Source organism: Mercenaria mercenaria, chromosome 6, assembly GCF_021730395.1.
Source record: "Mercenaria mercenaria strain notata chromosome 6, MADL_Memer_1, whole genome shotgun sequence".
Lineage (NCBI taxonomy): Eukaryota > Metazoa > Mollusca > Bivalvia > Venerida > Veneridae > Mercenaria > Mercenaria mercenaria.
This window is the reverse complement of record NC_069366.1, coordinates 26,971,850-26,999,327: the sequence shown is the minus strand read 5'-3', so window position 1 is coordinate 26,999,327 and position 27,478 is coordinate 26,971,850. Positions and strand designations below refer to the sequence as shown.

The window sequence follows — 27,478 nt, the reverse complement described above, 5'->3', positions numbered from 1 at the left end:
AGCGCACCCTAATACATATTAGTGACCCCTCAGGAGCCATCCTGGTTGGACCCAAGAGTCGGCTCAGAGGTTCGAACTTGGTCTCATCAGAGGCATACAATATAAGGAATGAAGGGTCATGTTTGGGGGTCTGTTTCTTACCAACCAGATGAACTACAGGCATGGTAGAGGAACCATTGGACAGAGTAGGGTCCGCACAAGACTGGCTCGAACCCGGCCGTTCCAACAAAGAAGTCATAGATCAAAGTACTAGTACTTTTGTCTTAGTGTTTGTTATTGATCAAAGGGGCATAACACTGCCCACAATTGAGGTAGGGACTCGAACTCAAAGAGTATCTAGTAGCCAGATACCCCCCTATCCATACACGTATAGAAGTCTATCCCTTATATTGGTCTATAGGGGTAGACAACCAATGTTGGTAACTAAAATATCGCTCATTTCTAAGTATTTTCTATTGATTTAAGGCCCATAACTAAACTAAGTGTTGACCTAAGGGATTTGAAATTTAAGTATATTGTATCCCTATACCCCCTCTACAGTAACATGTATCAACCATTAGTCTAGGTGAACTACTTTGGTCTAGGGAGGTAGACAACCAATGTCTACTGGCCAAAAATCGTCCCCGGGGACGATTTGTCCGCTGTTCTTTATTGATTTAAGGGGCATAACTTAGCTAAGAGTTGACCCAAGAGTTTGAAATTTAAGTATGCTGTACCCCTATACCACTTCTACAGTTACATATATCAACCATTAGTCTAGGTAGACCACATTGGTCTATACAGGTAGACAACCAATGTCTGTTGGGTAAAAACTTTTCTGTGAAATTTGGTACATACCATTTATTAAAGTCTATGTGTGACCTCATTACTTAAGCTAGGAGAGTGGTTAGGGTCTTAAACTGTTGGTATGACATAGCCCTACATAGATATGTATTTATATCTAACATATATGTTTAAATTGTGAGTGCATATATGGTAATTCAATGAAAAACAGCCAAAAACGGTTTTTTTAGGTAAAGGTTAAGGTCATCATAGGTGACCATGACTCAGAACCGATACAAGTCTTATTTTTGAGGTTAGGGTCTGGTCATTACAGTAAAGGGTTTCACATATCTTAAAATGGTAATTTGAGTGACATACAGACCCCCTAAACTTGAGGATCAAAGTATATGAATTTTATGAAAATGCCTGTCCCTGCCCCAAGAAAATGGTTATTTATTTTGTTTTAGACAATATATATTTGTTTTAAATGCATTTTCTGTCTCAGGAATGATTATTCTACGATTGCTGTATAAAAAAAAACAGAACTTTTTTTTTTTCAAAAATGAACTTTAGGGTACCCCCTTAACACATTTTCAGACAAATTTTTGGGGTGTCTAAAAGGGGGTCATATTATACATTCTTTTCTTCGTCTTAATGAGCAGATCACGAAAACGTATAATACTTACGGTGTATCTTCATTTTTGACCCCGCCAACCCCGTGACCTACTTTCAAACTTACTCCAAAACGGCACTTTGACCAAATTTGACCGCTTATTAATATCATAAACACATTAATATAAGTATTAAAATATATAGTTCCTGAAAGGTTACCTCCCAGACTACAACCTACTTTTAATTCGATGTAAATAAAATAATAAATGAATAAAATATTAAGGGTCAAAAATGACATTTTTTTTTCGAACTTGGAAATTTTTCAACTTGATTTTTTGCTAAATAAGGGGGTCATGCTATATACCATTTTGTTTGTCTTATTGAGTAGATTACGAAAATGTGTAATATTTGGGGGTCGAACTTTATTTTTTACAACACCCGCCCTCCACCCCAGTGACCTACATTTGAGAAATGTAAAAATAGCCGTTATGACCAACTTTGACCCTGTAGGGTTACTACTTGCGTCCAAACAAGGGCAAAACGTGATACATATTCTGAAAGGGGGGACCTCTGGCTACAACATACTTTTTATTCCATGAAAATAAAATAATAAATAAATAAAGTATTAAGAGTCAAAAATGACCAAAAACAAGTGAAAACAGCATTTTTTTCCATTTTTAAGGGGCGATAATATAATGATGAGTTATCAGGCCCGATATGTTGTAGCCCTAACCTAGGTTTCCCACCTGGGTAAGTTTGATCCCTGAGGGGGCAATAAAGAAAAAGATACTAGGATTGGATAAAATATTGTGGAATATGTCCCCAAATATCATTTTCCCTAAATTGGAGTTATTGAACTTTGATACCAAACATGGTCATATACTATCATGGGACACCTAAATAGACACACTGGTGAAAACTTCACCCTTTCAATCAATAAAAAATGGTGGCCATTTAATAAAAAATGTCGAGTTACTGTGCCGTTTTTTATTATGTAACATTCAGGGGAGGTAACTATGTTGGATTGTAGAGGTTATCGCACCTTACCCCAAGAACCATAAACTTTTTTGAAAAGGGCGGATAACTTAGTTTCTAAGGCCAATAACCAAAGTCAGGGACATATTTGACACTTTTCAGGGACAAATTCCACACCCAACTATTTAACAGGGACAAATTCCACAAAAAAAGTATAACCCTAACCCTAATTAAGTTTCAAACCAATCTAATCAGTAATTATCAAGCCCATTCTTATAAATTTAATCATTCATAGAGTACCAAATACTAGTATGACATAACAATCTTTTATTAAAAACAACAGATACACTGAAACTTCATCAACAATTGTTAACAAGCAAATTAGATTAATTGTTATCCACCACTGAAATGTATTTCACTCAACATGTTCTTCATGGTCTAGTGTCTGTAATAAGGTTTACTAATAACCAATTGTGTGAAAAGTTTCAAGGTCTGGTTATATCTATATTTTCACAACAGACCTGAGAAATGACATTGCTGTGGGAAAAACTTTGTGATTAAAAGTTTGAATACAAAGAAAAAGTATTAAAATTGAAATCTGCAAGTTCTTATCAAATAACTTATTACTGATTTGAACTTTTTCTTCATTTTTTAAAACTTAAAACAAAAAATTAAACTCGAAACAGGAACAATAATTCCAGAAAAACAAATCACATGGTTACCTGCCTTATTGTAATAAGGTACCCGTTTGATATTTAACAAGGATTCCAAGTTTCAATGGATATATTTAATAGTTTTTAGAAATGTTGACAAACAAAATATTTAACCAAAAAACCTATAGGTTTTCTAAAACATATATAGTACGTCTGAAAGTAACATGTTAATCATCACTGCTGCCACCACCGTACTCCATATCTTCATCTTGGTCATCATCCTTTTCTGCCTCGTCATCTTCTTCTTCTTCTTCCTCATCATCTTCATCCTCCTCCTCCTCCTCCTCATCGTCTTTATTCTCAGACATATTGTAAGATATTTCTGATATGTACTCAGCTACCTCTTCCTTGAAGTCAGAGTAGGTGATTTCATCTACTTTTGTCATACCAACCATAGAGGAAAACTCAGAGTGTTCTTCAAATTGAATATCTATGAAAGGTTGGTAAGATAATGACAGTACTTTTAACATCATTTCTGTATGCAGACCCTCTTTAACAAGAAACGCACATTCTACTTTTGAAGCTGTTTGTATCATTTCCAACAATGAATTATGCTGAAAGTGATACCACCCAATAGTTGAATGCATTTCCTGTTTGAGCATTTCCTGCTCTTCCAATGCTCTTTTTACCATACTATAATACTGCACTGCCTGCTGCTGAACTCGATGTGGAACTGCATCACTTGTTGCATGCAGCTGCAGTCCTGTCCATATAGCTGCATCAGTATCTTTCACATCATTAAAGTGAAGTTTTACTGGTAGGCCTGTCTGATGTCCCCCTAGTTCATTATATTCAACCAGATGACCTTTGATTTTCTTGTTGGTCTGTTTCAGCTGTTTGGACAACCTAGTTGCCACTGCCTGACCTCCTAAATGATAAAAGAATATTTGTAAATGAGAGCATACTGGTTCAGAACCGGTATCCGAAAACATGTTACAGACATTTCATTGATTACTAGCAATTTCAAATCAACTTTTAAGATACACTTAACAAACAAGAGTTGTCATAAGAACAACATAGCTCGCCTGGTGAAGATGTTGATGGTATCAAAGTATTTTAAGTTTCCAGTAAATACATGTACCTTTGATATTTTTCAAAATATTGGATTTTATGAAAAAAAAAACCCAAACATTTCTCAGTTAAAAAGGGGGAAAATCTGTTCAAAGAGTTATGAAGATTGATTTCCCTGGTGGAGATGCTGAATTATGTTTCTTCGATAGTAATTCAAGATACAGCATTTAAAAAATTAAAATAAAAAATTCTAAGTTAAAAATGGGCGATAAATCTGTCAAATAATCAAAACAGAGTTATGTGGGTTGCTCTCCCTGGTATCTCTTGATAGTATTCAAGATATTGGACTTAATGAAGATTTATACATAAAGTGTTAAAGTTGAAAAAGGGGAGATAATTCTGTCAAAAATAAAAACTTAGTTACTGAGAGAGTGATTTTAACATATAATGTTTATGCCAGACAACGACTATGCCAAACGACAATTATGACACGGGGGTATAGCATAAGCTCTTCCTGGCCAGCTTAAAATGCAATAATGCTGCTGTGATAACAGCATGGGGATGTATAATAGTTAAAATTTCACATACTAGCATATTTTTTCATCAGGTCGAGGAGAAAGTGTTCACTCTGCTACTAGTCTTACTGAATTTTGAAAGATAATCTGCATGTTTGTTCTTGGCCGCCTCAACAATGTGTTTTTTCATAGGCAGCATCACCATAAAAAACCACATCATGTTAAGCCTTTTTTAGTCTTTTATTCTTTATTTGTAGGGCGCAAGAAAATTAAAAACAACACATCAGACAAAACTAAGCTATCACATAAAAGTGTGAAATGTACCCCCCCATGCACACTACTGAGTTACATTGCAATTTGACACACAAGGACAGGGGATAAAATGTGGCACAGTATGTATATAACTGTATTTACAGTATAGTAACAAAAAAACAAAGTCCCATAACTATGCAAATTTTTTATCTAAAAGAATAACATGCACCATGCACAACTAGTTTGTACTGATCACTTGTGTGAAGTTTCATTAAATTGTGTCAAGGGTTTGGTAGATTTGGCACGCACAAGATTGCATATCAGATGTATGTACATAGTATGTAACAAAAAACAAAGTCCCATAACTCTGCAAATTTTTTGTCCTGAAAGAACCTAACATGCCCCATGCACAACTACTGTTGTTACTGATTACTTGTGTGAAGTTTCATTAAATTGTGTCAAGGGGAAGAGGAGAGATGGTGCGCACAAGATTGTGTCTATGTATATAGTATAGTAACAAAAAAACAAAGTCCCATAACTCTGCAAATTTTTTTTCTAAAAGAACCTAACATGCCCCATGCACAACTACTGTTGGTACTGATCACTTGTGTGAAGTTTCATTAAATTCTGTCAAGGGGATAAGGAGAGATGGTGCGCACGGACAGACAGACAGACAGACAACCTGAAACCAGTATACCCCCCTTACAACTTTGTTGTCGGGGGGGGGGTACAATTAAAGTTTCGCAATACTAAAAAGCATCAGAAGAGCACCATGTGCAATAGACATTATCCTAATAACTGGTAACTTAATTTCTTGGCTATCATGACTGGAAATTATTAACTAGTAGAAAGGATAACCATAACCAATCTACAGGAATATCACATTTCACAGTCAGCTGATCAAGAATGATATACCTATAATGCCAATATAGATTGTCATCTCTGTCCATCTTATGAATTTTTGTTGACTCTTACATAATTTAAAGTATTCATATTTCATACTTTGATCAGATTTTAAATTGGTGTAATGTTTAAAATTACCTATTCTAACAAAACACAAAACTTAAACCGAAAGTTTCTAAATCCAACAAGCATTTTCGTTGAAAAGATAACCCCTGCCAATGATAGCTTGTTTGTAAATGAAGGCCTTTATGTTGAATGTGCAACCGTATATTGGTTCATATTTATTTTAAGTTTCATGAAATTCAACCAACTAGTTACTAAGAAATGGCTGCAGACATGGAAGTTTCATTAAATCAAGGGCAATAACTCTAAAGAATTCGACCAATGAAAAAAAAAAAAAAAAAAAAGACAGGCATCATCACCATATATTGGTTCATATTTATTTAAAGTTTCATGAAATTCTACCAAATAGTTACTGAGAAATGGCTGCAGACATGGATTTTTCATTAAATCAAGGGCAATAACTCTATGGAAAATGGATCATAGATGTCGGGGGCATAAAAATGATGGGCATCATCGCAGTATGTTGGTGCATATTTATTTTATGTTTCATGAAATTCTACCTGCTAGTTACTGAGAAATGGCAGCGGACGGAGGGAAGGACATTTTCATTAAATCAAGGGCAATAACTTGGAGAAAAATTGACCAATCCAATAAAAACAAGAGCTGTCACCAGAGCTCCAGATAAGCTGCCTATTTGCGTATTTATGCAATTAAAATTGCAGAAAACCCAATTGAATTCATATAGTTTGCGAAATGAAACGCAAGTAAAATTCCTAATACCCAATTCATAAAAAAAAAGCTTGCGTATCGCATTTTCCTTATTACTAGAACGGGTACGAAACTTTAACGCTAGATTTGACTGACTGATTATTCAGTCGGCTGATCGGTGTTATTTGGATACTTTGTAAGCAATTTTACGCCGATAAAATGTAAAAGAGTTGAAGAATAAACATTGTTGCAGCACAAACTAATTAGTGGGATATCTTGCTGTTCAACAATGACAGCTATCTGTTTGTGACGATGTAGTGTCACCAATACTGGATGATATCTTTTGGGAGAATGCATATTGTGGTGACCAGGTGATCGGGATATTGTGGATGAACTGATCTCCGACTTCATTAAAAGTGAAAAAGAAAACAACAGTATGGAACATTCATTACAATTTTAAATACATTTTTGTATTAAACATTGAAGGGCGCCATTAAAGTACTTAGCTACTTAGTCAATCCTGTTCAATGATATATACCATGTATACTGAAAGCAAAAAATACTCAATTGTTAGTGCGAGACTGGTAAAATACCCAATTGGTTTTAGCAAATACCCAATTACTTCTGAAAAGGCTGGGTAAGATATTATTTTTACCCAATTCAAATTTCGAATACCCAATTCAGACAAAAAGTGATGGGTAAATACCCATTTGCACCAAAAGCTTATCTGGAGCTCTGTGTCACTAATGGTAACAAATGCCCCTGCAGCGCCTTGACCTTTGAATACCCCCTCCCCATTTCATCAGCAGAAGATAACTAGGCGCCAAATTATACCCCTGCTTCCACCATCATGGACTAATTCATATTGAAACAAGAGCACCGCCAAGCGGGGCAATATACGCCCGAAGGGTTACATCAGAGGATGGGAGTAAAATTTCAAGAACTTGACTGTTGAAGCCTAAAGGACAGGAACAACAAAAAGAAAAACTTCCAAAAATAAAAATTCTAAGTCCAAAAAAAAATTCTTACCATGTAAAGTTATGTCAAAATACATCTAAAAATTGGATGTACCATCCATGTTGTACCATAGAAAAGTGGTCTCAGTTTTTCCCTACTGCCAATAATAAAAAAGTTTCAAAATAAGCTATTTATAGTAACAAAAAAAGGGAAGTAATTCACAAAAAATTTTGTGGGAGAACAAAAAGGGATCTGCCAAATAAAAATAAGAGCACTGCAATGCCTAGCAATATACACAAAGCAAAGTCATATATGACCTTTGACCCCTAAGTGTGACCTTGACCTTGAAGCGAGTCATCCAAAACATGAGCTCTGCACGTCGCCTCAGTGTGGTGAACATTTGTGCCAAGTTTCTTTGAAATCCTTCAAGCAGTTCAAGAGTTACAGAGCGGACACAGCAAAGTCATATATGACCTTTCACTCCTAAGTGTGACCTTGACCTTGAAGCTAGTCATCCAAAACAAGCGCTCTGCATGTCGTCTCAGTATGGTGAACATATGTGCCAAGTTTCTTTGAAATCCTTCAAGCAGTTCAAGAGTTACAGAGCAGACACGAAACACACTCATATGACCTTTGACCCCTAAGTGTAACCTTGACCTTGAAATGAGACATCCAAAACATGCGCTCTGCACGTCATCTCAGTGTGGTGAACATTTGTGCCAAGTTTCTTTGAAATCCTTCAAGCAGTTCAAGAGTTACAGAGCGGACACAGCAAAGTCATATATGACCTTTCACTCCTAAGTGTGACCTTGACCTTGAAGCTAGTCATCCAAAACAAGCGCTCTGCATGTCGTCTCAGTATGGTGAACATATGTGCCAAGTTTCTTTGAAATCCTTCAAGCAGTTCAAGAGTTACAGAGCAGACACGAAACACACTCATATGACCTTTGACCCCTAAGTGTAACCTTGACCTTGAAATGAGACATCCAAAACATGCGCTCTGCACGTCATCTCAGTATGGTGAACATTTGTGTCAAGTTTCTTTGAAATCCTTCAAGGGGTTCAAGAGTTACAGAGAGGACACGAAATTGCTAACGGACGGACGGACAGACGGACACTGAGACCATAACATAATACGTCCCTTCGGGCGTGTAATAAAAAGTACCAATGGAGACAATGTTCAGTATATACAAGGGTCATCTAACATATAATATAATGGTGAATGTTTACACATAAAATCCACACACACGTCTCATGCTTTGAATTTTGTCTCCATGGAAACAATGTTCTTGCTAAGATACCTTTAATATGGTACCACATAAAAATTTGACTCATTTTTACCTTTGTCCTCTAAGTGACCTTGACCTTGGTGCTAGGGACCCGGCGTCATATGCGCGACACACTGACTCCTGATGGTGAACTTTAGTCAATAGTGCATAGTTTTTTTTCAGAACCCCCTTTATGCACAAGAAGTTATGGCCCGGACATAATAAATGGACCCTATTTTTGACCTTTAACATCTAAGTGTGACCCTGACCCTGGAACCTACACATTGTCGCATGATGGAGAACATTTGTGCCAAGTTATTTCCGAATCTCTTCATGTATTAAGAAGTTATTACCCGGACACAAAGAATAGACCTTTGAACTCTGTGACCTTGGAACTAGGGACCTGGGTTTTGTGTGTGACTCATGATGGCGAACATTTGTGCCATGTTATTTCCAAATCACTTCATGCAAGACAAAGCTATGGAGCGGACATGACCGGACAGACACATTAACTTCGTTTAGCGAGGGTATGAAAAGTGGGATAATTCAGGAGAAATGCTTCATAGATTTATGAGACTAGATGGTAGGACACTCTGTACTCACCCTAATACCAAGGATAAAGTTTCAACCTATTATCTGCAGTAGTATTGGAGATATTAACTTCCACACAAAACTTGAACCAAAGCATTACACCAATAGCGGCACTTGGGTGAGTAGGATAGCTCTCCTTATTATTCGAATAGTGGAGCTAAAAAGTGTGTTTTACCTTCTATGCTTTTGTCTTTCATTACCAGATCTCATAGAGCTGAAAGCCAATCTGAAAGTAAAGAGTGAAAATATAATGTGGACAATACAGAAGATTCTATACATGGGAAATTATCATTCCTTCTATATTTTTTTAAAGAGATTTCACAGAGCAGCATATTCATTCCTTCAATGCAGGTAGGTCACAGTCAACTCTTTGTTTGTTCAAGAAATAGCCCATTTAAATCATTCGAAGTCCAAATTAGGTCACGGTCAAGATCAAGCTGAGGTTGGGTGATATGAGTGGATAGGAATGGTCATAGGCAACAACTGTATAAGTATCCAAGTGTTCTAGTAAGCGGTGTTGGTGCTAGACGAAACAGTAAAATCTACTTAACCTTGTACAGATGGAATCACAGACGGACAGGACGATCACTATATACCTCCCGCAGCATAAGAAACATAGTGCCCGTGTGCAGATTCGCTATTTTTTTTTTTTACAGTCAGAATACCTTACCCATACCTCAACTCTGTTGAGCATTTTGTTTGGCTGAATAAGGCAAGCAATTAGATGGCGTGACGTCCAAAACATGCATGAATTGCAGCATGTAGTAAACGCTTGTAAGACCATTAATAATTTCTATGCAAAGTGTTTAGCTGTAGTGTGTGTGCGCGGTGAGATGGCTACACTCATTATTAAATCAATAAAATGTTGCATTAATTGAATCAAAAGTTAACCAGAGCTATCACTAAAGGTGATGAATGTACCCCCCGCATGCACTGACACAGTACATTGCAATTTGACGCACACAGGATTGCATAATTATGTGGACTGTATGTATATAGACTGTTTGTATACAGTATAGTAACAAACAAGGAGCTGCATTCAATAAATGCTTGATGTCCCCGGTGGCATCCTTGTTGATACAAAGCAGCCTAAGTCCAAAACGAGGTCAAGTTCAAGGTCAAGGTCAAACTGAGGTCAGGTGATGTCTGAAGATGAGGAATGGTCACAGGATACATCTGCATTAGTATCAAGTCTCTAGTTAAGGGTATTGATGATAGACGAAACGTGTCCACTTTTATTAACCTCGTACGGATGGATGAACAGACGCACGGACGGACAGGACAATCACTATATGCCTCCCGCATCAGTAGATGTCGGGGGCATAAAAACAAAGTCTCATAACTATGCAGAATATTTATCTAAAAGAACGTAACATGCATCATGCACAACTAGGGTTGGTACTGATCACTTGTGTGAAGTTTCATTAAATTCTGTGCAAGGGTTCGTAAGATTAGGCGCACACAAGATTGCATATGCAGACTGTATGTACATAGTATGTTAACAAGAAACAAAGTCCCATAACTCTGCAATTTTTGTTGTTGAAAGAACCCAACATGCCCCATGCACAACTACTGTTGTTACTGATCACTTGTGTGAAGTTTCATTAAACTGTGTCAAGGGGATGAGGAGAGATGGTGCGCACAAGATTGTGTCTATGTATATAGTAACAAAAAACAAAGTCCTGTAACTCTGCAATTTTTTTTTTTGAAAGAACCTAACATGCCCCATGCACAACTACTTTTGGTACTGATCGTTTAATTGTGTCAGGGGGGATGAGGAGAGATGGTGCGCACAAGACTGTGTCTACGGACAGACAAGCTGAAACCAGTATACTCTCCCCCCCCCCCACTAACAACTTTGTTGTCGGGGGGGGATACAAAAATATGATGAAACATTATGGTTGCTATACAGTTGTTTTACATTAATAAACCTTATTCTGTCATTTCAAAGTGTTTCTTTTTAACCCGTATCACAGCGAAATGTTTGCGATTTTTTGTACAATAGGGTTATGTTAAAAATTATCTAATTTTGCAAGAGTGCATGAAACAAATTTCTTGGAATTTTACCACATTATTACAAATACCCACATGCAGCAATCCTGCAAATTTCATGTAAATTATGCATTTTATTCTGAAGATATCTGCATATACATGCAAAAGGGCTTTGGAAATTCCGTTAAGTGCATCAATGCAGACAGCGTGAATGTCAGTCAGTACAGAGTAAAAGATTTAAGTTACCTTTGGACATTCATATCATCAAGTGCAACACAGTACTGTTCTTCCGGGGTTAAGTCAAAGGGTCCTGAAGGAAAAAAACACATTTGGCTGTATTAAATGAGACAAAAAGTCATGATCAAACAGTATGTTGGCACTGTTCACAATAATATTACTTTTGTACAACACATGTACATGTATATCAATGAAATTCCAATGTTATAAAGTAAGTACGATAAATGAAGAAATCCGCTAAATTAAGAATTCCGCTGACAATCCAATAATCACTGTCAGTTAAAGAGATACATGTACTAATGCGGATCCACATGCAACTTTGAACTTGAAAGAAGGAAATAGAAGGTGCATTTAAATCTATGACAAAAGCGACATCTTTTAAGACAGCTTTTTCCAGTAATCCTTATCTTATGTTATCTTAATTAACCAATATGGATTTTCCTTGAACATTACCTGCTATTTATAATATTTTCACATACAACTTATTGTGCCGAGTTTCCATACGAATATCTTTTAAGCAGGTTTTAACAGCTATTTCTTTCACATAACTCATAGAACCCATATTCAGGCATTATGCGACAAAAACCAGTGATAGTGACATCATGTATTTATTGCATAATAATGACACGAAAACAAGACAAAAATACAATGTCTTTTGAAGTATTAAGAGTTAGTTTTACGACATAGGACTACATCAAAGGTCTATGTTTCACATTTGAGTTACTTTGTAACATGTTCATTGTTGCTATGGAGACAGATTTTGGGCATATAGTCACAAAAATGATAGTTTTCTGTTGTTGTTTTTTTTATTTATTTATATTTTTTTTTATAAAAACTGCTGTTTCCAAAATATGTTGCAAAAAATTGAAATTTTTAAGTAAAGAAATGAAACTGAAAAATATATCTTAAACATGACAGTATTTTGATTATCCAGAATAATGAAATAGGCCTAAATAAGATTGTAATGAAGTTAACATAGGTGACGTTGTATAACGTTTTAATGATGTTCATTACGTCACAAACATAAACTGGTTATACCTGGTTGGCCAAAACCTGTATAACTTTGTGAATAATTGAGATTTCTTACTCAAATTTTCATGATTTATTGATGGTAAGGCAGTGTGTGCTCAATTTTCTTGTATGCATATATTTGTAATTATATTTAAATGTGTGCCTATTTACTTGATTCTATATCAATTTTTTTTCTAAATTCATTACGGTAATAAGTAATAAAAGCTTTACCATTATCTGACCCCGTTGAAGACTGTCTTGAGCATACGTCTTTTTCATCTTCCAACCATTTTCGGACAACTTCATCATCAACTCCTTTAGGATATATAAAATAAAAACATTTAAAAATTAAACTTACTTATTACTACTGAAATATGCAGGATAAGAAACACTTTTTCTCTGTCAGACTGATAAGACATAGTAACAGTAACCCATTCAATGAATTAATTTGTGCAGGCATCAAATTTTCATGTATTCATGCACAATAACAGATGATGAAGATCCTAAGAAAAATGCAGCTTCTGTTGCATACACAAGGATTTTATACAAGTTGACCTAGCAACCAACTTTTTTTACCCCAGATGACCCATATTCAAACTTGACCTAGAATTCATCTTGACATTCTGACCAATTTTCATGACGATCCCAAAAAGAGTTGTGGTCGCTACCAAGGCATGAACCCACGAACCGCCATCAGTGAGAGGTTTCTGAGATCACAAGTCTACGACTATTTCCCCTACATCACAGACCTGGGCGAAGATTTCAAAGAACATGTTTTAAATGTGTGAATGAACATAATATACTAGTACTAGCACCTACCAGTGTAAGATTCTAGCTGTTTGTTCAGGGCCTCTACACTCTTCTTTTCCATATCAATAGCTCTCTCTAGTTTCTCAGGCAAGCTTTTCACTGAAATATCATTCTCATGTTGTTATACTTAATTTTGCTATAATTAACCTACACAAAAGAAAAACAAAATACATGTACATTGAACCGTGAATGTACTTTGCCTTTTGGAACATTCCTTGAAGGTGTGCTATAAATTAAGACATTACAACTTAAGTTTAGTGTATCATACATCAAATGTTCGAATCCGAAATTTCTTTTTCTTTAATTCAATCTTTTTTTGTACCATTAAACAGGCAGGAAAAAAATGCCAGTAAATGAAAAGATTTTTTAAACAATATTTTATTGTATCGAAATTACAGATTTCAATAAATTATTAACTAAAAGAAAAAGATCCCTAAAGTATAGTTTAAACATAATTTATTTTAGCTCGGTTGTGAGGAAAGCTTGTAGCTTATCAAGTCACTCTTGAGTCTGCTTGCTGGAAAAACCATTACTGGTGTCTTTTGATCAGCACCTGTTGGGGTTCAAACCCTCACCCTGAGCAGTAAACAACATCCCCTATACCACTGCTCCCCTTAATTAAATAATCATTTTTTATCAAAAGAAGTTAAATCATATTTAACATTTAATCTCCTGAAATAGGCAGGTGTGGGAATCAAACCAACGCTGAAAAAATGACATCCAGTGTAACAGTTCAAATTTACACCCATAATTATATTATCCATTGAGCTAGTATTGCATTATCTGTCATGACTGTCCAATATATTGAACATGTTTACTTGTTTGCTCAATAATTTGTCAGAGGATATCCAAAATCCTTCTCCTCTAAAGGACTTAGGTGATATTTGATCCGTCAGACTATGTTGTTTTGCAATACTAACTTGTGGCTTTTGTTGCCAATTTTTTTTTGTCATTTTGTTGTTAAGTTCTTGTGATATTTCAAATGGTCTTAAGAAAGTATTATGTTTCAGATTCTTAAATAATGCTCACCAAGTTTATTACGTATCCGTCTTCCATAGTGCAGGAGGCAATCTACAAGAAGGTCAATACGATTTTCAGGGGTCATCTCTTTTGTTATTTTTGAAAACTTGCCTAGATATGACCATAACCGTTCCATACACTCCCCATCAGTTAACCCTAGGCCGTTCACTCTCCTGGGGCTATAAAGCACCTGAAAAGCAAACAAGAAATGTGGCAATAAAAATCCTCTTCATCCATAAGCAGGCATAGGGCTTCCACTACTGTCCTTCATCTGCTTCTGTCTTGTGCTTTGTGCTTAGCTTTCATAAATTTCCCTGACGTTTCAAGTGTGTTCGGCTCTCAAAATTTATTGTATCTTTTACAGTGTCAGACATCTTTTATACTTTTTTATAATGTTTGGGCATACTTCTGAGTTTAGTGAAGATTATACTAAACAAGAGCACTGCCCACTGGTGCTGGACACTTGATTTTCTCGTACTTGATAGTAAAGTGGAAGCAGTTTGAGAAATTTATATTAAAGTTGAAAATGGGCAATAATTCCATCAAAATCCTTGACAGAGTTACCTCCTCTTATCTACAGAATGCGGTCATCACTGTGATCAAGAATGTTGAGTTTAAAGTTAATAACAACTCTTACAGATCTGGAAAATTTGACCTAAAGTGAAAATTCTTAAGTTGAAAAGTATATTGAGTTTCAAATAAATATCTTTGATAGTTATTGAGAATTTTAATTCATTTTGCCTTGTTGTAATGGATTACCCTTTTGATAGTTAACAAGTATTGAATGTTTAAAAAAACCCTTAAAAACAGGGTCAGGTTATGGCAAACATATGAGCCGCACCACAAGAAAACCAACATAGTGCGTTTACATCTGCGCAGTCTGGTCAGGATTCATGCTGTTCGCTTTCAAACCCTATTGGAATTAGAGAAACTGTTAGCAAACAGCATGGATCCTGACCAGACTGTACGGATGCACATACTGGTCCGGATCCATGCTGGTCGCAAACGCACTATGTTGGTTTTTTCTTGGGGCGCCTCATATTTTTTAATGTGACCCAAACAAAATCCGAAGTACAAGTATTCCAACCTATACATGCATTTTCTAGAAAAAGGTTTTATGAACATTACCTGACATTCCATTTTGTGGCCGTATGCATGAAACACTGGTATGGCAAATTCCACTTGCTGTATGATATCTGTGCGGCCATGAATCTGAATTATACAAGAGGGTCATGAAGGCACTTATAGTAATGCAGTTAAATACATTTTTACAGGAGCGCCACCAAACTGTACATAATACGTCTGAGGCATTTTTTTTGTTTTCAGCTAGACATGTCTGTGAATCCCCCTAGCACACCAGAAGGGTCAATGTTGATCATCACTGCTAGTTTGAAGAAAATCTGTGTTATAATGAATATAGAGTTGAGATGACAAAATTTCTCTATCAAAAATAATCAAGGGCTATAATTCAGGAAAAAAGGTCACAATTTCAAGTCTGTCTTATAATGAATGAGGAGTTGAGGTGACAAAGTCCAAGCACTGGACTGATGGGACACCACTCCCATAATACAATCCTATTTACATTGGGCATATACAATGGGTGTATAAAGTTTGTTGCTATATGATTTGACACCTGGGGCTGATTTGACACTACCCCATTAGGTTATGCTATAGTCCGTGCATTGTATTTGCAGTTTTTTTTTTAATTTTTTACTTTTTTCATATATTTAGCTCAGTGCCTTGCAGTTTCAGAGAAAAAGATTTCTGCAGTTCTTACTATACAAGTCTATGTAAAACCATTTGATATGATATAAAGATCAAAGAATGGACTGAACTCAATTAGGAAATAAAATCATTTCAAATTAACAAGTATTGGACTGACTGACATTAAACTTACTAGTAAGTGACGCTTCAGACTGCATGCTATATCATACATTATACAGATTTTGTCATCACTTCCACATTCTTCCATCAATTTCTGCAGTAGGAAGATGGAGTAGCATAATCTGAAAAAGTGCACAAATGGAATTGCCAGTTAAAGTTACATTGCTCCCAACTGACTTGGTTAAAATTTCTTGGTGCTAAAACGTATCACATCAGTCGTTTCGTAAAGAAACAAAGAGCAAATAACCTTTTTGTAGTAGAACGTGATTAACAAACAAAACAAGATCTGGTTTAAAACCATACCCAAGCTGAAGTTTAATTGCCAGTAGAACATACTGAGACCTACTGAGACAGAGTCCACAGTAATAGATCACATAAACTTACAAAATGGTTGTCATTAAATAATGTTACCTAATAAAAGTAAAGATTAATTTCTGGCCTTTTTTGAAGAAAATATCAAATTGTATCCACAAACGTCAAGATGTTGCCTCATTTTAATAATAGTTTTGTCACCACTCTGATTATAATAGTGTTGCATACTTTGTCAACAGTAGCAATATGCTGAGTAAGCCCTGCAGGGTAACCGGTTGTGTTCATTTAAAAAATTAAATACTCAGTAAAACAGCTGGTGTGTACCTTTCGCCATGCTTCAAACTAAAGAAGTACTTCGGATATTCGTGTCTACATGCACTTCCAAACACAGCTGTCTCCGAAAGTTTCTTATTCTTGTTCTTGGCACGGATATTACTACCAGCTTGAAATTCAGAGCATCCCTAGAATAATATATGAACATTTCAGTAAACATTTAGATATAATTACATGTAATTGCAAATCTATGATCTGAAATGCTGAAAATATTCAGGTTTCACATTGGCAATGTCAAATAACCAAATACAATCTTTCAATCAGTAAACAAAAGAGTCAGTTGACCCTTAATCGCTCACCTGTTTAACTGCTTTTCTAGTTAATGTGAAAGTTTCTTGCTACATAACTCTATGTAAATCAATGTGATCCAAGGGCGGGTCAGTATGACCATTGGGTCATGATTTGAACAAACTAGGTAGAGGTCCTGTATGTGATGGTACCTACCAAACATAAAAGCTGGGTTGCCTGCAACTAAGACAAGCCAAATTCCCTGACTTTTCCTTACCAAATTAAGTTTTTCACCAACCAAAACTATTGAAATTTATCAAGCAGTCTTCCACACAGTCTGTTCATTATTGCCGATATAAATAATTTTATCAATAAAAAGGACTGGCCCTCACCTTTAGGTTAAACAATTATTTTGCATAAAAATTAGTACATTTTTGTATTTTGGCATATTATTTACATCAAAACATAATATTTTGTATTTAAATGTGTTTTAAAAAGCAAGATCAAGGAAGATCAATATAATGGAGTTGGTGCTGGGACTCGAACCCACGGACACATGAAACAGTCATCAACACAAAATTATAGCCAGTGTTGTTAACCACTGCTTTACAGAGGCATGTGTAATCACACGGGTAAATTTAGGATTATAAACGTATCAAGCTCTTCAACGGAGGAAGAACACTTTTTGTATCTATACCGTCACTGTCAGTATAGAAATTGGATTGTGAAAAAAGCAAAAACATATTTTTTCTGATGTTTTTCTAATGTGCCAATTTCTTAGTTTCAAAGCCCTCTTAACAAATACAACAAATATTTCCATGTTTATCAAATTTTCTTTTTTTGTAACCTGATTATGATGTGAGAACTAGTCCCTTAAAATAGGCATAAAAACAGAACTGCATGTAGAAGAGTTTGAATTTATTGGTGTATCACATTCTTCCCAAAAATAGCGCCTTGACCTATGGTGATTTGTTGGGGTTTGGGTCCTCCCCCCACGATAAAATTTTGAAATCTATTATTGAAAATGGTGAAATCAGATGCCTTTAAAGTATTACTTTAACAATAATTTTCCCAGACTTTTCACTGATTTTTGTGAAATTTCATTTATCACTGACCAATTTTCAAAATTCCCTGACAATTCACTAACACTGAAAATAGTTCTTTCAATTATTTAAGGTCCCTGGCAACCCTGAAAAGCTCTGGGTTGTGTGATTTCAGAGGATTACACTATGTAAAACCATGTGAGCCCGGGCCGAGGCAAATATGGCCCTACCATGATTTGAATAAACTTGAAAGATTTCCACTAGGTGACGGTACAAACTTAATATCAAAGCTCTGCGCTGACTGTGTGGTAGCAAAGAAGATTTGGTTAAAACCTGTCCAGTGGTTTATGAGGAGATGCCGTTTGAAGAAATTTTTGACACACACAGACAAAACGTGATCACGAAAGCTCAACTTGTGCCATGTGAGCTAAAACCATTGGCTACATCGCTGATAAGTCAATTTTGTTTCCAAAGTTCAAAACTATATTTATACATACCGAGTCAATTTTCTTTTTATCAGCATTGTAACTTTGTACAAAGTCATCAACTTCTGGCTGGTTTAAGAACACCTTGCTGTGTTTACGTTCAGTCCACTGTGTTCCTGATGATGCCTTGCGAACCAACTGGAAATCTGCATCAAAGCTGTATATTTTCGTAGTAGACTGAAAAAATACAACAAAACAAACCATTAAAGAAATCCAACATATGAAAAATATTTGCACCAACGAAATCATGTATGAATCTAGAGGGTGCAGACTGGGATTCCAGACATAACAAAAATTAAACAAGAGCTGTCAATAGGACAGCTTGCTCCACTGTTCTCAGTGCTTGCCAATAAAACTAACCTTTTGTCATCATAAACTTTAACCAATTATAGCAAAATTTCTAAGCATAAAAGAGGAATAATTCTGTGATAATAAAGGTCAGTTGCCTCGGCCAGTGACCTTACATAATGACCTCAATGACATGTGTGACGTTTCACTTCAGTTGAATATCTTTAGTAGTATTGGAAATATGAACTAGCAAACAAAAGTTTAACAAGAATTTTCTTCATATAAAAAAGGGGCATTTCTCTGCTAAAATGCAAAGTTATGGGAATAGGCGTGTGACCTAACATAAAGACCCCGAAGAGGTGTGAAATTTCAATGGAATATCTTTAGCAGTTCTTCGAATAGTCAAGCTAAAGAAGTATGTTTGTTTTTCCACTGAAAAATTTAAGCCTAACAATAGTTAATGACTCCTAGAATTTGTTTCTGCAACTGGAATCAACAGTGAAACCTCTAAGCTGACAAGGTCGGTGAATCTGTACCTGTTACAATAGCTGCTTGTAAAACATGTATTTTCTGAGGCAACATTTTGTGATTGGGAGAAGGATCAACCTGAAATTGTATCTCTAAGTGTGTAATTGACCTTGGTCCTATGAACCTGGGTCTTGCCCACAACACATCGTCTCCTGTGATTTTAATGAAACTTCTCACAGTTGTCAATAAACATATGGCCTATAATATGGTGAAATAAAATGTATAGGTCCATGTGCTTATTTTCTAGATATCTGGCTATGATTAAAGTGAACCGCCTATTTCAAGCTAATTTTAAGACATTATTTTGAATTATTTAACATGTTTTAATATCATATTTTAACTTCAGAAAGATAGCAACAGTGCCATTTCAATACATTTACTCACAGGTTGCCCTTAACTCATAAACTGATTTTCGTTTCCGTACGCCAAATCCAGGCAATATTCTACATTTTCCGGTTAAATGACGTTATGCCATCACTTCCAGTTTATATTAAGAACTACCTTAATGCATGAAAAAGTAATGGCTTGGACAAGAAAAATGGATCATATTCTTGACATCTAAATGTGACCTTGAACTTGGTGCTAATTCACTGTCTCATGATGGTGAGAATAAATATTACATGTCAATTTGTCAATAAGTATACCTCAAAACAAGCTGGACACTCTGTTCCATCATCAAGATTTTCAGCAACACTACTGGCATGCTCCGTCTTATACAGAAAATGGCGAAACTCAGATACAGACTCCAATATCAAAATCCTGTACAAGTTTTGAACCTGAAAATGAAATTTATAGGCCTAATCATTATTTTTAAAACCCAATTATAACAAGCAACTTCCATCAATTGATATCCCCTGCCCAACAGAGTGAAGTTTTGGCAAAAATTCATTGTTTATCATGGCATTTCTATATTGACTTGGATGGACAAATCATGCTATAATCCATACATTTGTGTATCTTGTGAGGAAATACTGGTGTTCAAAGTTTTGGTATCTTCACACGAAAATGACTAAAACAAGAACAGTCATTGAAGATGACAAATACCCACAAAACTGCACATTGGTACAACAGCATGCAATTTTTTATGTCATGCACTTCCCATAATAATGTGAACTTTGACGAGAATGCAGTGAAAACTGTAGAAGTAGTTCGCTCCACAAGGAAATTACAAAGTCTAAGTTGACCATCTTGCATCAAATCTAGAATTCTTTTAAGTCAGATACTGAACCTTAACATGTCAATCAATTCTGTGAAGTCTGAAGAAATGCAGCAAAAACTGTAGAAGCTGTTTGCTCCACAAGGAAATTATAAAATCTAAGATGGCCATCAGTCGGCCATCTTGCATCCTACCAAAAATGTTTTCATGTCATGCACTGCCCCTCAACATTTCAATCACTTCTGTGAAGTCTGAAGAAAATCCAGCAAAAACTGTAGAAGTAGTTCGCTCAACAAGGAAATTGCAAAATCTAAGATGCCCGCCTTTCGGCCATCCTCCATTTGATCAAAAAAAAATTCATGTCATGCTATGTCCCTGAACATATTGATCACTTTTGTGAAGTTTGAAGAAAATCGAGCAAAAACTGTAGAAGTATTTTTGTGAAAAAAATCTTAAGTTCAAGGGGATATTACTCTGGAATGCATTGATGAATACACATCAAAATATATCTTGCACATCTTTACTTGGTGGTGATAACATGTGCCAAGTTTGAATTCAATGCATTGGAAAATGAAATGGAAAATGAAAGAGTAGTTCGCACCACAAACTGCACATGTCAAACCAGACAGACCAACCGACCGACCAACATGGCGATTCCAGTAGACCCCCCACACACTTCGTTTGAGGGTATAAAGACTGTTCCAACCTTCTCCCTTTTAACTTTTTTTTTACACATTGCTCCTTTTCAGACCAACTGTGCCTTTGTTTTAGACCCAATTCTTCGATTTATCACGAAGTTCGCCATAATTTAGCTAGCTTTGTGTTGTTAAACAGCAACTAGTTTTGGATATAAACATGAATGTGTAATTATACTAACAACAAACCTGAGAATGAACATATCCTTGCGAGTGTTTTGAACAGCTGACTTTCACTGCCTCACAAAAACTTTTCACAGAAACATGGCTCTCAAGTAGTAGGGCATTTAACCAGCACAACAAATCAAAATGTATGGCTACCCTGGGGAATTTTGTAGAAGCTGGCCATAGCCGGTACCTCACCAGAGTTACAGCTTCTCTTTCACATTTACAAAATTCTACTGTTCTGTTGTGTTGTCTTCCTGCAAATAAAATAAACAAAGTATGGAAGCTTAATACACATGGGAAAAATTCTTAACCAAACACTTAAGAACCATGCAGAAAATTCTTGGTACAATTACCTCCCTTTGTAAATAACATTATTCTAAATAGTTTGATAGTGTATTTTCAACAAAAGTGACATTAAATAAAGGTGGGCAATCTTATATAATATATTGATTGTCTCGAGTTTATCAAAATAATTTGAATATAATACAAATTTTATCATTTACTATTAGTTGTAGGAAAATTTTACAAAATATATTTTATTTTTATTCCTGTTTTTTTCACCTTCCTAAAAGGGGTTTTCAATATTGGTTTAAAATTTTAAAAACCAAGATCGAACTGAAAATTCAAGTAGAAAATTGGCGAGGGAATTTAGTACACTCTCTAGCGCATGATCAAAAGAGGTTGTACATATACCATGAATTTAAACAAGACTCGCGTTTAATAAATGCAAATATGCCACCAGTGGCATGCTTGTCAAGAAATAGCCCATTTGATTCATTCTAAGTCCAAATTAGGTCAAGGTCATAGGCAGGCAACAACTATATAAGCATCTCAGTGTTCTAGTAAACCGTACCGGTACCAGACAAAAGCATAAAATCTACTTAACCTCGAACAGATAGACGGATGAACACGACAATCACTATATGCCTCTTGCATCAGTAGATACCAGGGGCATCTAAATTATTTGAATTTGGGAATCATATTAGATTACCAACCTTCAAATAAGGGTATCATGAATGATAATAATAAGCTCTACTTTCAGATGCACATCTTTCCAAAGTAATCACACTATGTGTGCCAATAATTGTGTTTCAATCTGAGTCTATCCTGTACATGTATGTATTGTGCTGTATGATTGCTTGTAAATTAGGCCATTAATAATTTTAGATTCTCATCCTTGTCTGCTCCCACATGATTCACCACAGCTTCCATAAATTTGATGAAAGTGAACTTATTAAAAAAACAAAATCTGCAAAATTAGTTGTTAGGAAGTTTTCAAGACAACTGGATGAGATTTTAATCATTTATTTACATTGGCCTTAGAAATAGACACTAAAGTAAACTAGAATGTGTCTGTAGGACATCGGGTATGCCACAATTGGTACATTATCAAAAATAAGGGGCAATAATTAAAATGTTTGCAGTCATAAGGGGGTAAAGCCTCGAAAAACATTTTATATATGAGTATATGAGTTTTATGAGCATCACAAAAAATCAACTATTTTGGCTATTTCAAGGGCCATAACTCTGTGATAAGTGCTACAATCTCAAGAATAATACCAGGTGTGCAAGTTCATAACATGATAAAGACTAATTCATGGTTACATCAATTTCTATCAAATAACTTTTGAGCTAAGGCAAGGTGTAATGTGCATTATTGACTTATTTCAGGGGCCACAACTCTGTAAATAGGTGGGGAAGCCAGACAAAATATAGAAGGTGCACAAGTTCATGTCATGATAAAAATATGCACAAGGTTTCATCAATCTATATCGAATATTTTTAGCTACATGCGACACAGGGCGAAAACTTGCACTTTTGGCTATTTCAAGGGCCATAACTCTGGAAATAGGAGGCAGAGCCTGAGCAAAAATAGGAAGTACACAAGTTCAAGTCATGATAAAGACTCATGCAAGGTTTCATTAATTTTTATCAAATACTTTTTAAGCTAGTTGCGTCACAAGGTGAAAATATGCATTTTGTAATATTTCAGGGGCAATCAATCTGGAAATAGGGAGTGTAGCCAAATTAAAATAGAAGGGGCACAAGATCATGTCATGATAAAGACATGTGCAAGGCTTTATAAAGTAAATATCCAATAGTTTTTGAGCTTGGCGTGTCATGAATTATTTTCGGACAGACGGATGGACGCACAGACAGACCAAATCTATATGCCCCCCACTGAGTTGTGGGGGTGGGGGGGGGGGGTGGAGAGGGGGAGAAAAAGATTGCAGCCAACTACACATATTGTCATTGAAAAGCACTAACCTTTACCATCTATGACAATTAATGGCTTCAAATACATTGAATCACAACGATGAAAGTAATTGTGCCAAACTGGTGTCTCCTCAGAGTAGCTAATGAAAGATACGTTCTGGAATAAATTCAAGATTGGTAATTTAACAATTTAATAACAATTTAAAAGTGAAGAACACATTGTGATAAAAATTCATCAAAATAAATTATTCAAAAAAAATTTTGAGTGATTTTGTGAAGAACTGTTCAGATGTCAATACATGTATTAAAGATCCGAGCCATCACGAACCACAGAAGATTTTTAATTTTTTACAGTCATGTTTTAAATGGTAATGTTTAACTTTTTTTTTAAACACAAGTGACCAACAGGACTGACTATGGTATTAAAGATTAGAAGCAGGTATAGTCTTGTATAACGATATTTACCTTCCATATCTCAAACATGTGCAAATGTGGATGTCCATGTCGCAAATGTAGACAGTCTTTACACAAAGACTGCCACTGCACACAGTCAACACATCTGAACATTTCAGCACACTCTTTCTGGCATTGTCCACACTGATTTTTCATCAAAACTTGCTCTTCTAGGAAAGCCTGAAGTATTGGCTTCCTTAATTCGTCCCAATCTTCTAGTCGGCCAACCTTCCTTCTGTCATACTGTGTAGGTAAATCTAAAATAAATATTAAACAACAGATGTCAAAGAAGATGACGAATGCCCCCAAATAAGCCGTTTTTGAAAGTAATTGAGCGAACAAGGCATTTTTTGTTGAACTGACCCAAGTCAAAAAGGGTTACTGTATCTCATAGTGTAGTAATAGGTGATAATTACCTGTGAAAACAACTTTGATTTAATCAGCTCAATGATATTAATCTGTTGAAACAATTAACAGTTATGTTTTTTTTTTCATTTTATATAAACATCTTGATATGAAATGACTATCAAAATAAGTAAAATACTGAATAAAATAGATAAGGGATATTAATAATATGGATAAGATATGGTTCTTAACTTCGTCTTTGAGGTAAGAATATGATAATCCACTATATATCATATATGTGGTACATAAGGTGTCCAAAGTGGTACATAAAGTGCTGGTACATAAAGTGCCACATTCACTAGGAACACAGTTTTCAGCAATTGTTTATTTTTATTTCTTTACAAATGGCATTCATTTTCAAAGGGGGACAACTTTTTCAAAATATTTTAAGTACAGGACAGTACGGCAGAACACGTAATGGTCAGGAAATGTATTGGTAACGATGTTGTTCGTTTATCAAAAATTTCTGTGTTTTGGTGATATACGCCTACAGTGTAGCCTACAGTAAACCTTAACCTTTTTTAAAATTTATATCACCAAAGTCATTTTTAGTTTCTTCCACTCTAAATTTTTATCACTACTGGTATATTCTTTCTCTTTTTGATTTTTGACGCGCAAAACGTCTACTGGGGATACGTTCCCGCAAAGGGTTTGACGTGAACGGAAGATAGATAGACCACACTGGCCACGTGACATTTTCTTACCTCCCAAACTTTCTTGTGCACATGGTCCCGGAATGCTTTGTCCTGTAGTGTCCGTACTTGAAGTGTGTCCCTGCTCTATCTTTGCTCTACCTCGCCATGGTCGCGAAACTATGTTTTTTCTCTTTTTTCCTCTTTGGTATTCGACATTCACATTATAAATTTTACGTTTCTTAGTAAAAACCATTGTTGTTGTTGTTGTTGCTGTTGTTGTTGTTGTGTTTAACCCAAATTCCAAGGGCCTTAATCCAAAGTCTGGACATCCTATTCTACGGCATTCCACGGCCCTCTCTGCGGCTCTATTTTATGGTGGCATATTTCTGCCAACCACATATCCACTTATTTATCTCGAAAATTCTCGTAAAAAATGTCACTTACGGTTTTCAGTTGTTACCTGGGAAGTTACAAAACTGCTTGTTATTCACTTAAGTATTTCAACAGTACAAAACTGCCTGTTAGTGCCCACTACTGCCATCCACATAGGCTATTCACTTGCGTTAACTAGATACTGTATCTTGATTTTTGTCAGTTAGTCAGTTATGATTGGCAATATCCCGTAATCATTCCCTATCATTACGGAACAAATGAAAATACATTTATAAAGGGGCCAAAGAGCTATAAAAATAATATATTTTAGGAAGTGGCTATTCCTACGGTCCCGTAAGAATAGCCTCACAGGCTATTCCTACGGCTCTCCCGTAAGAGTAGTGAAATAGCCCGCAGGTGGCTATTCCTACGGCTCTAAAAACAGTATTGTATGTCCATCTTGAACTGCATTGTACGGAATTAATTTAACTGGTATATTTTCGAACAAATTGTTTACTTTTCAGTAACACATCAAGAGAGAACTTTGCATGTCAATTTCCAAGAAAAAATAGTTATATATAAGGTGGTTTTGAAACGAAAAACGTATACGGGTGTTGATTTCACCCGATTCTACTGTATACGCAAATTTTAAGTGACAGGCAAAATCAAGATATAAAATTTAAAGTGATGATTTTTTAAAGAATCATTTTATATAATAAGGTTTTATTCACGAAAAATGTTTGAGAGTGATGATTTGGACAGAATTTATATGCGAAGAAATCTCAAGTGAAAGGCAAAATAAAATCTAAAGTGTTGAATACTTTTTAAAATCCTTTTAAGCTTTTATTAAGAATATATTTCTACGTGTGCATGCCAATTTTCAAGAAAAAAATACTTATACTAAAGTCTAAGTATTAATTAGAAACGAAAAGTATATACGGGTGTTGATTTTGCCAGATGGTTATCGACATGCAAAATTAAGTCATAAAGTCATAAAGATTACAGGGAGCACTTTGGTAAAAATTATTATCATTTCATTTTAAACCACAGTTTGTGGTTCCCATATCTTGCCATCTAAATTAATTGCCTTATTTTTTCAGTTCACTTGGAGATAATCGTCTTTAAGATATGTAAGTGCTATTTTGCATTGTTTTAAAGAAAAGGAAGTAATATTCAAATCACTGAACTTAGCGCAAATATCGGTTAAAAACCAATAATTACCGGTATGTTGTTAGTACCAGGTAAATAAATGGTTTATAGCGGTGGAAGAACAATTCATCAGATAATAGTTTGTACTGTTTTTCAAGGAATTTGTTTAATTTTTAAGAGTTTTACTTCAGTTTAGACCACAATTACTGCCTGTGCTTGTGAACATGTAGAAAATATTATAAGTCTTCTTATAAAACAATGCATTAGATAAGGAGTTTCACATTCTAAGTACATTTTCATATGTTTTTATTCAAAAGGGTGGTGATCAAATATTCATGCATTAAGGCTCTCATTGCCGGACAGTTACATATTGTGTGAAAATGCTTAACATAACATTGACAGGAAAATGTGTCATTTGATGGTTTTTCTAGCCTTTCTGGTACTAGAGGAAGAATCCAAGGGCTTGCCAGGCACGTAGGAAGCATTTTAGAGAGGGGGCGGGAGGCGGCGCACATTTTGAAAGTTTTTTTTAAATGGTTGTTAAAACCTCAAAAACAACTACAAAACTGCTGGACACAGCTAAAATTGACTCGTTGTCAAAAAATTGTTAAGAGAATTAACTTAATTGGTCAAATTATTGGGAGGGGTCGCTCTGGGTGTGAAACTGAAAAGTAAACAATTTGTTCGAAAATATACCAGTTGAATTAATTCAGTACAATGCAATTTT

General features: G+C 35.4%; 2 protein-coding genes across 2 annotated transcripts; both read right to left on the bottom strand.

The window, feature by feature from the left end:
• Window positions 1-3,229: 3,229 nt before the first annotated feature.
• On the bottom strand, window positions 3,230-3,994 carry LOC128558004 (glutamic acid-rich protein-like). Its single transcript, XM_053546727.1, has one exon. It carries the CDS (start codon window positions 3,992-3,994, stop codon window positions 3,230-3,232), a length of 765 nt encoding a protein of 254 aa, XP_053402702.1.
• Window positions 3,995-9,450: 5,456 nt separating this feature from the next.
• On the bottom strand, window positions 9,451-25,938 carry LOC123527517 (uncharacterized). Its single transcript, XM_053545461.1, has 14 exons — window positions 25,300-25,938; window positions 24,203-24,447; window positions 23,789-23,894; window positions 21,542-21,774; window positions 20,146-20,277; window positions 18,698-18,862; window positions 16,921-17,057; window positions 16,298-16,406; window positions 15,529-15,612; window positions 14,410-14,590; window positions 13,390-13,479; window positions 12,802-12,885; window positions 11,569-11,632; window positions 9,451-9,556 (listed from the first exon to the last, which is right to left on the bottom strand). Exons 1-14 carry the CDS (start codon window positions 25,481-25,483, stop codon window positions 9,502-9,504), a joined length of 1,869 nt encoding a protein of 622 aa, XP_053401436.1. The 5' UTR covers window positions 25,484-25,938; the 3' UTR covers window positions 9,451-9,501.
• Between the last annotated feature and the right edge of the window lie 1,540 nt (window positions 25,939-27,478).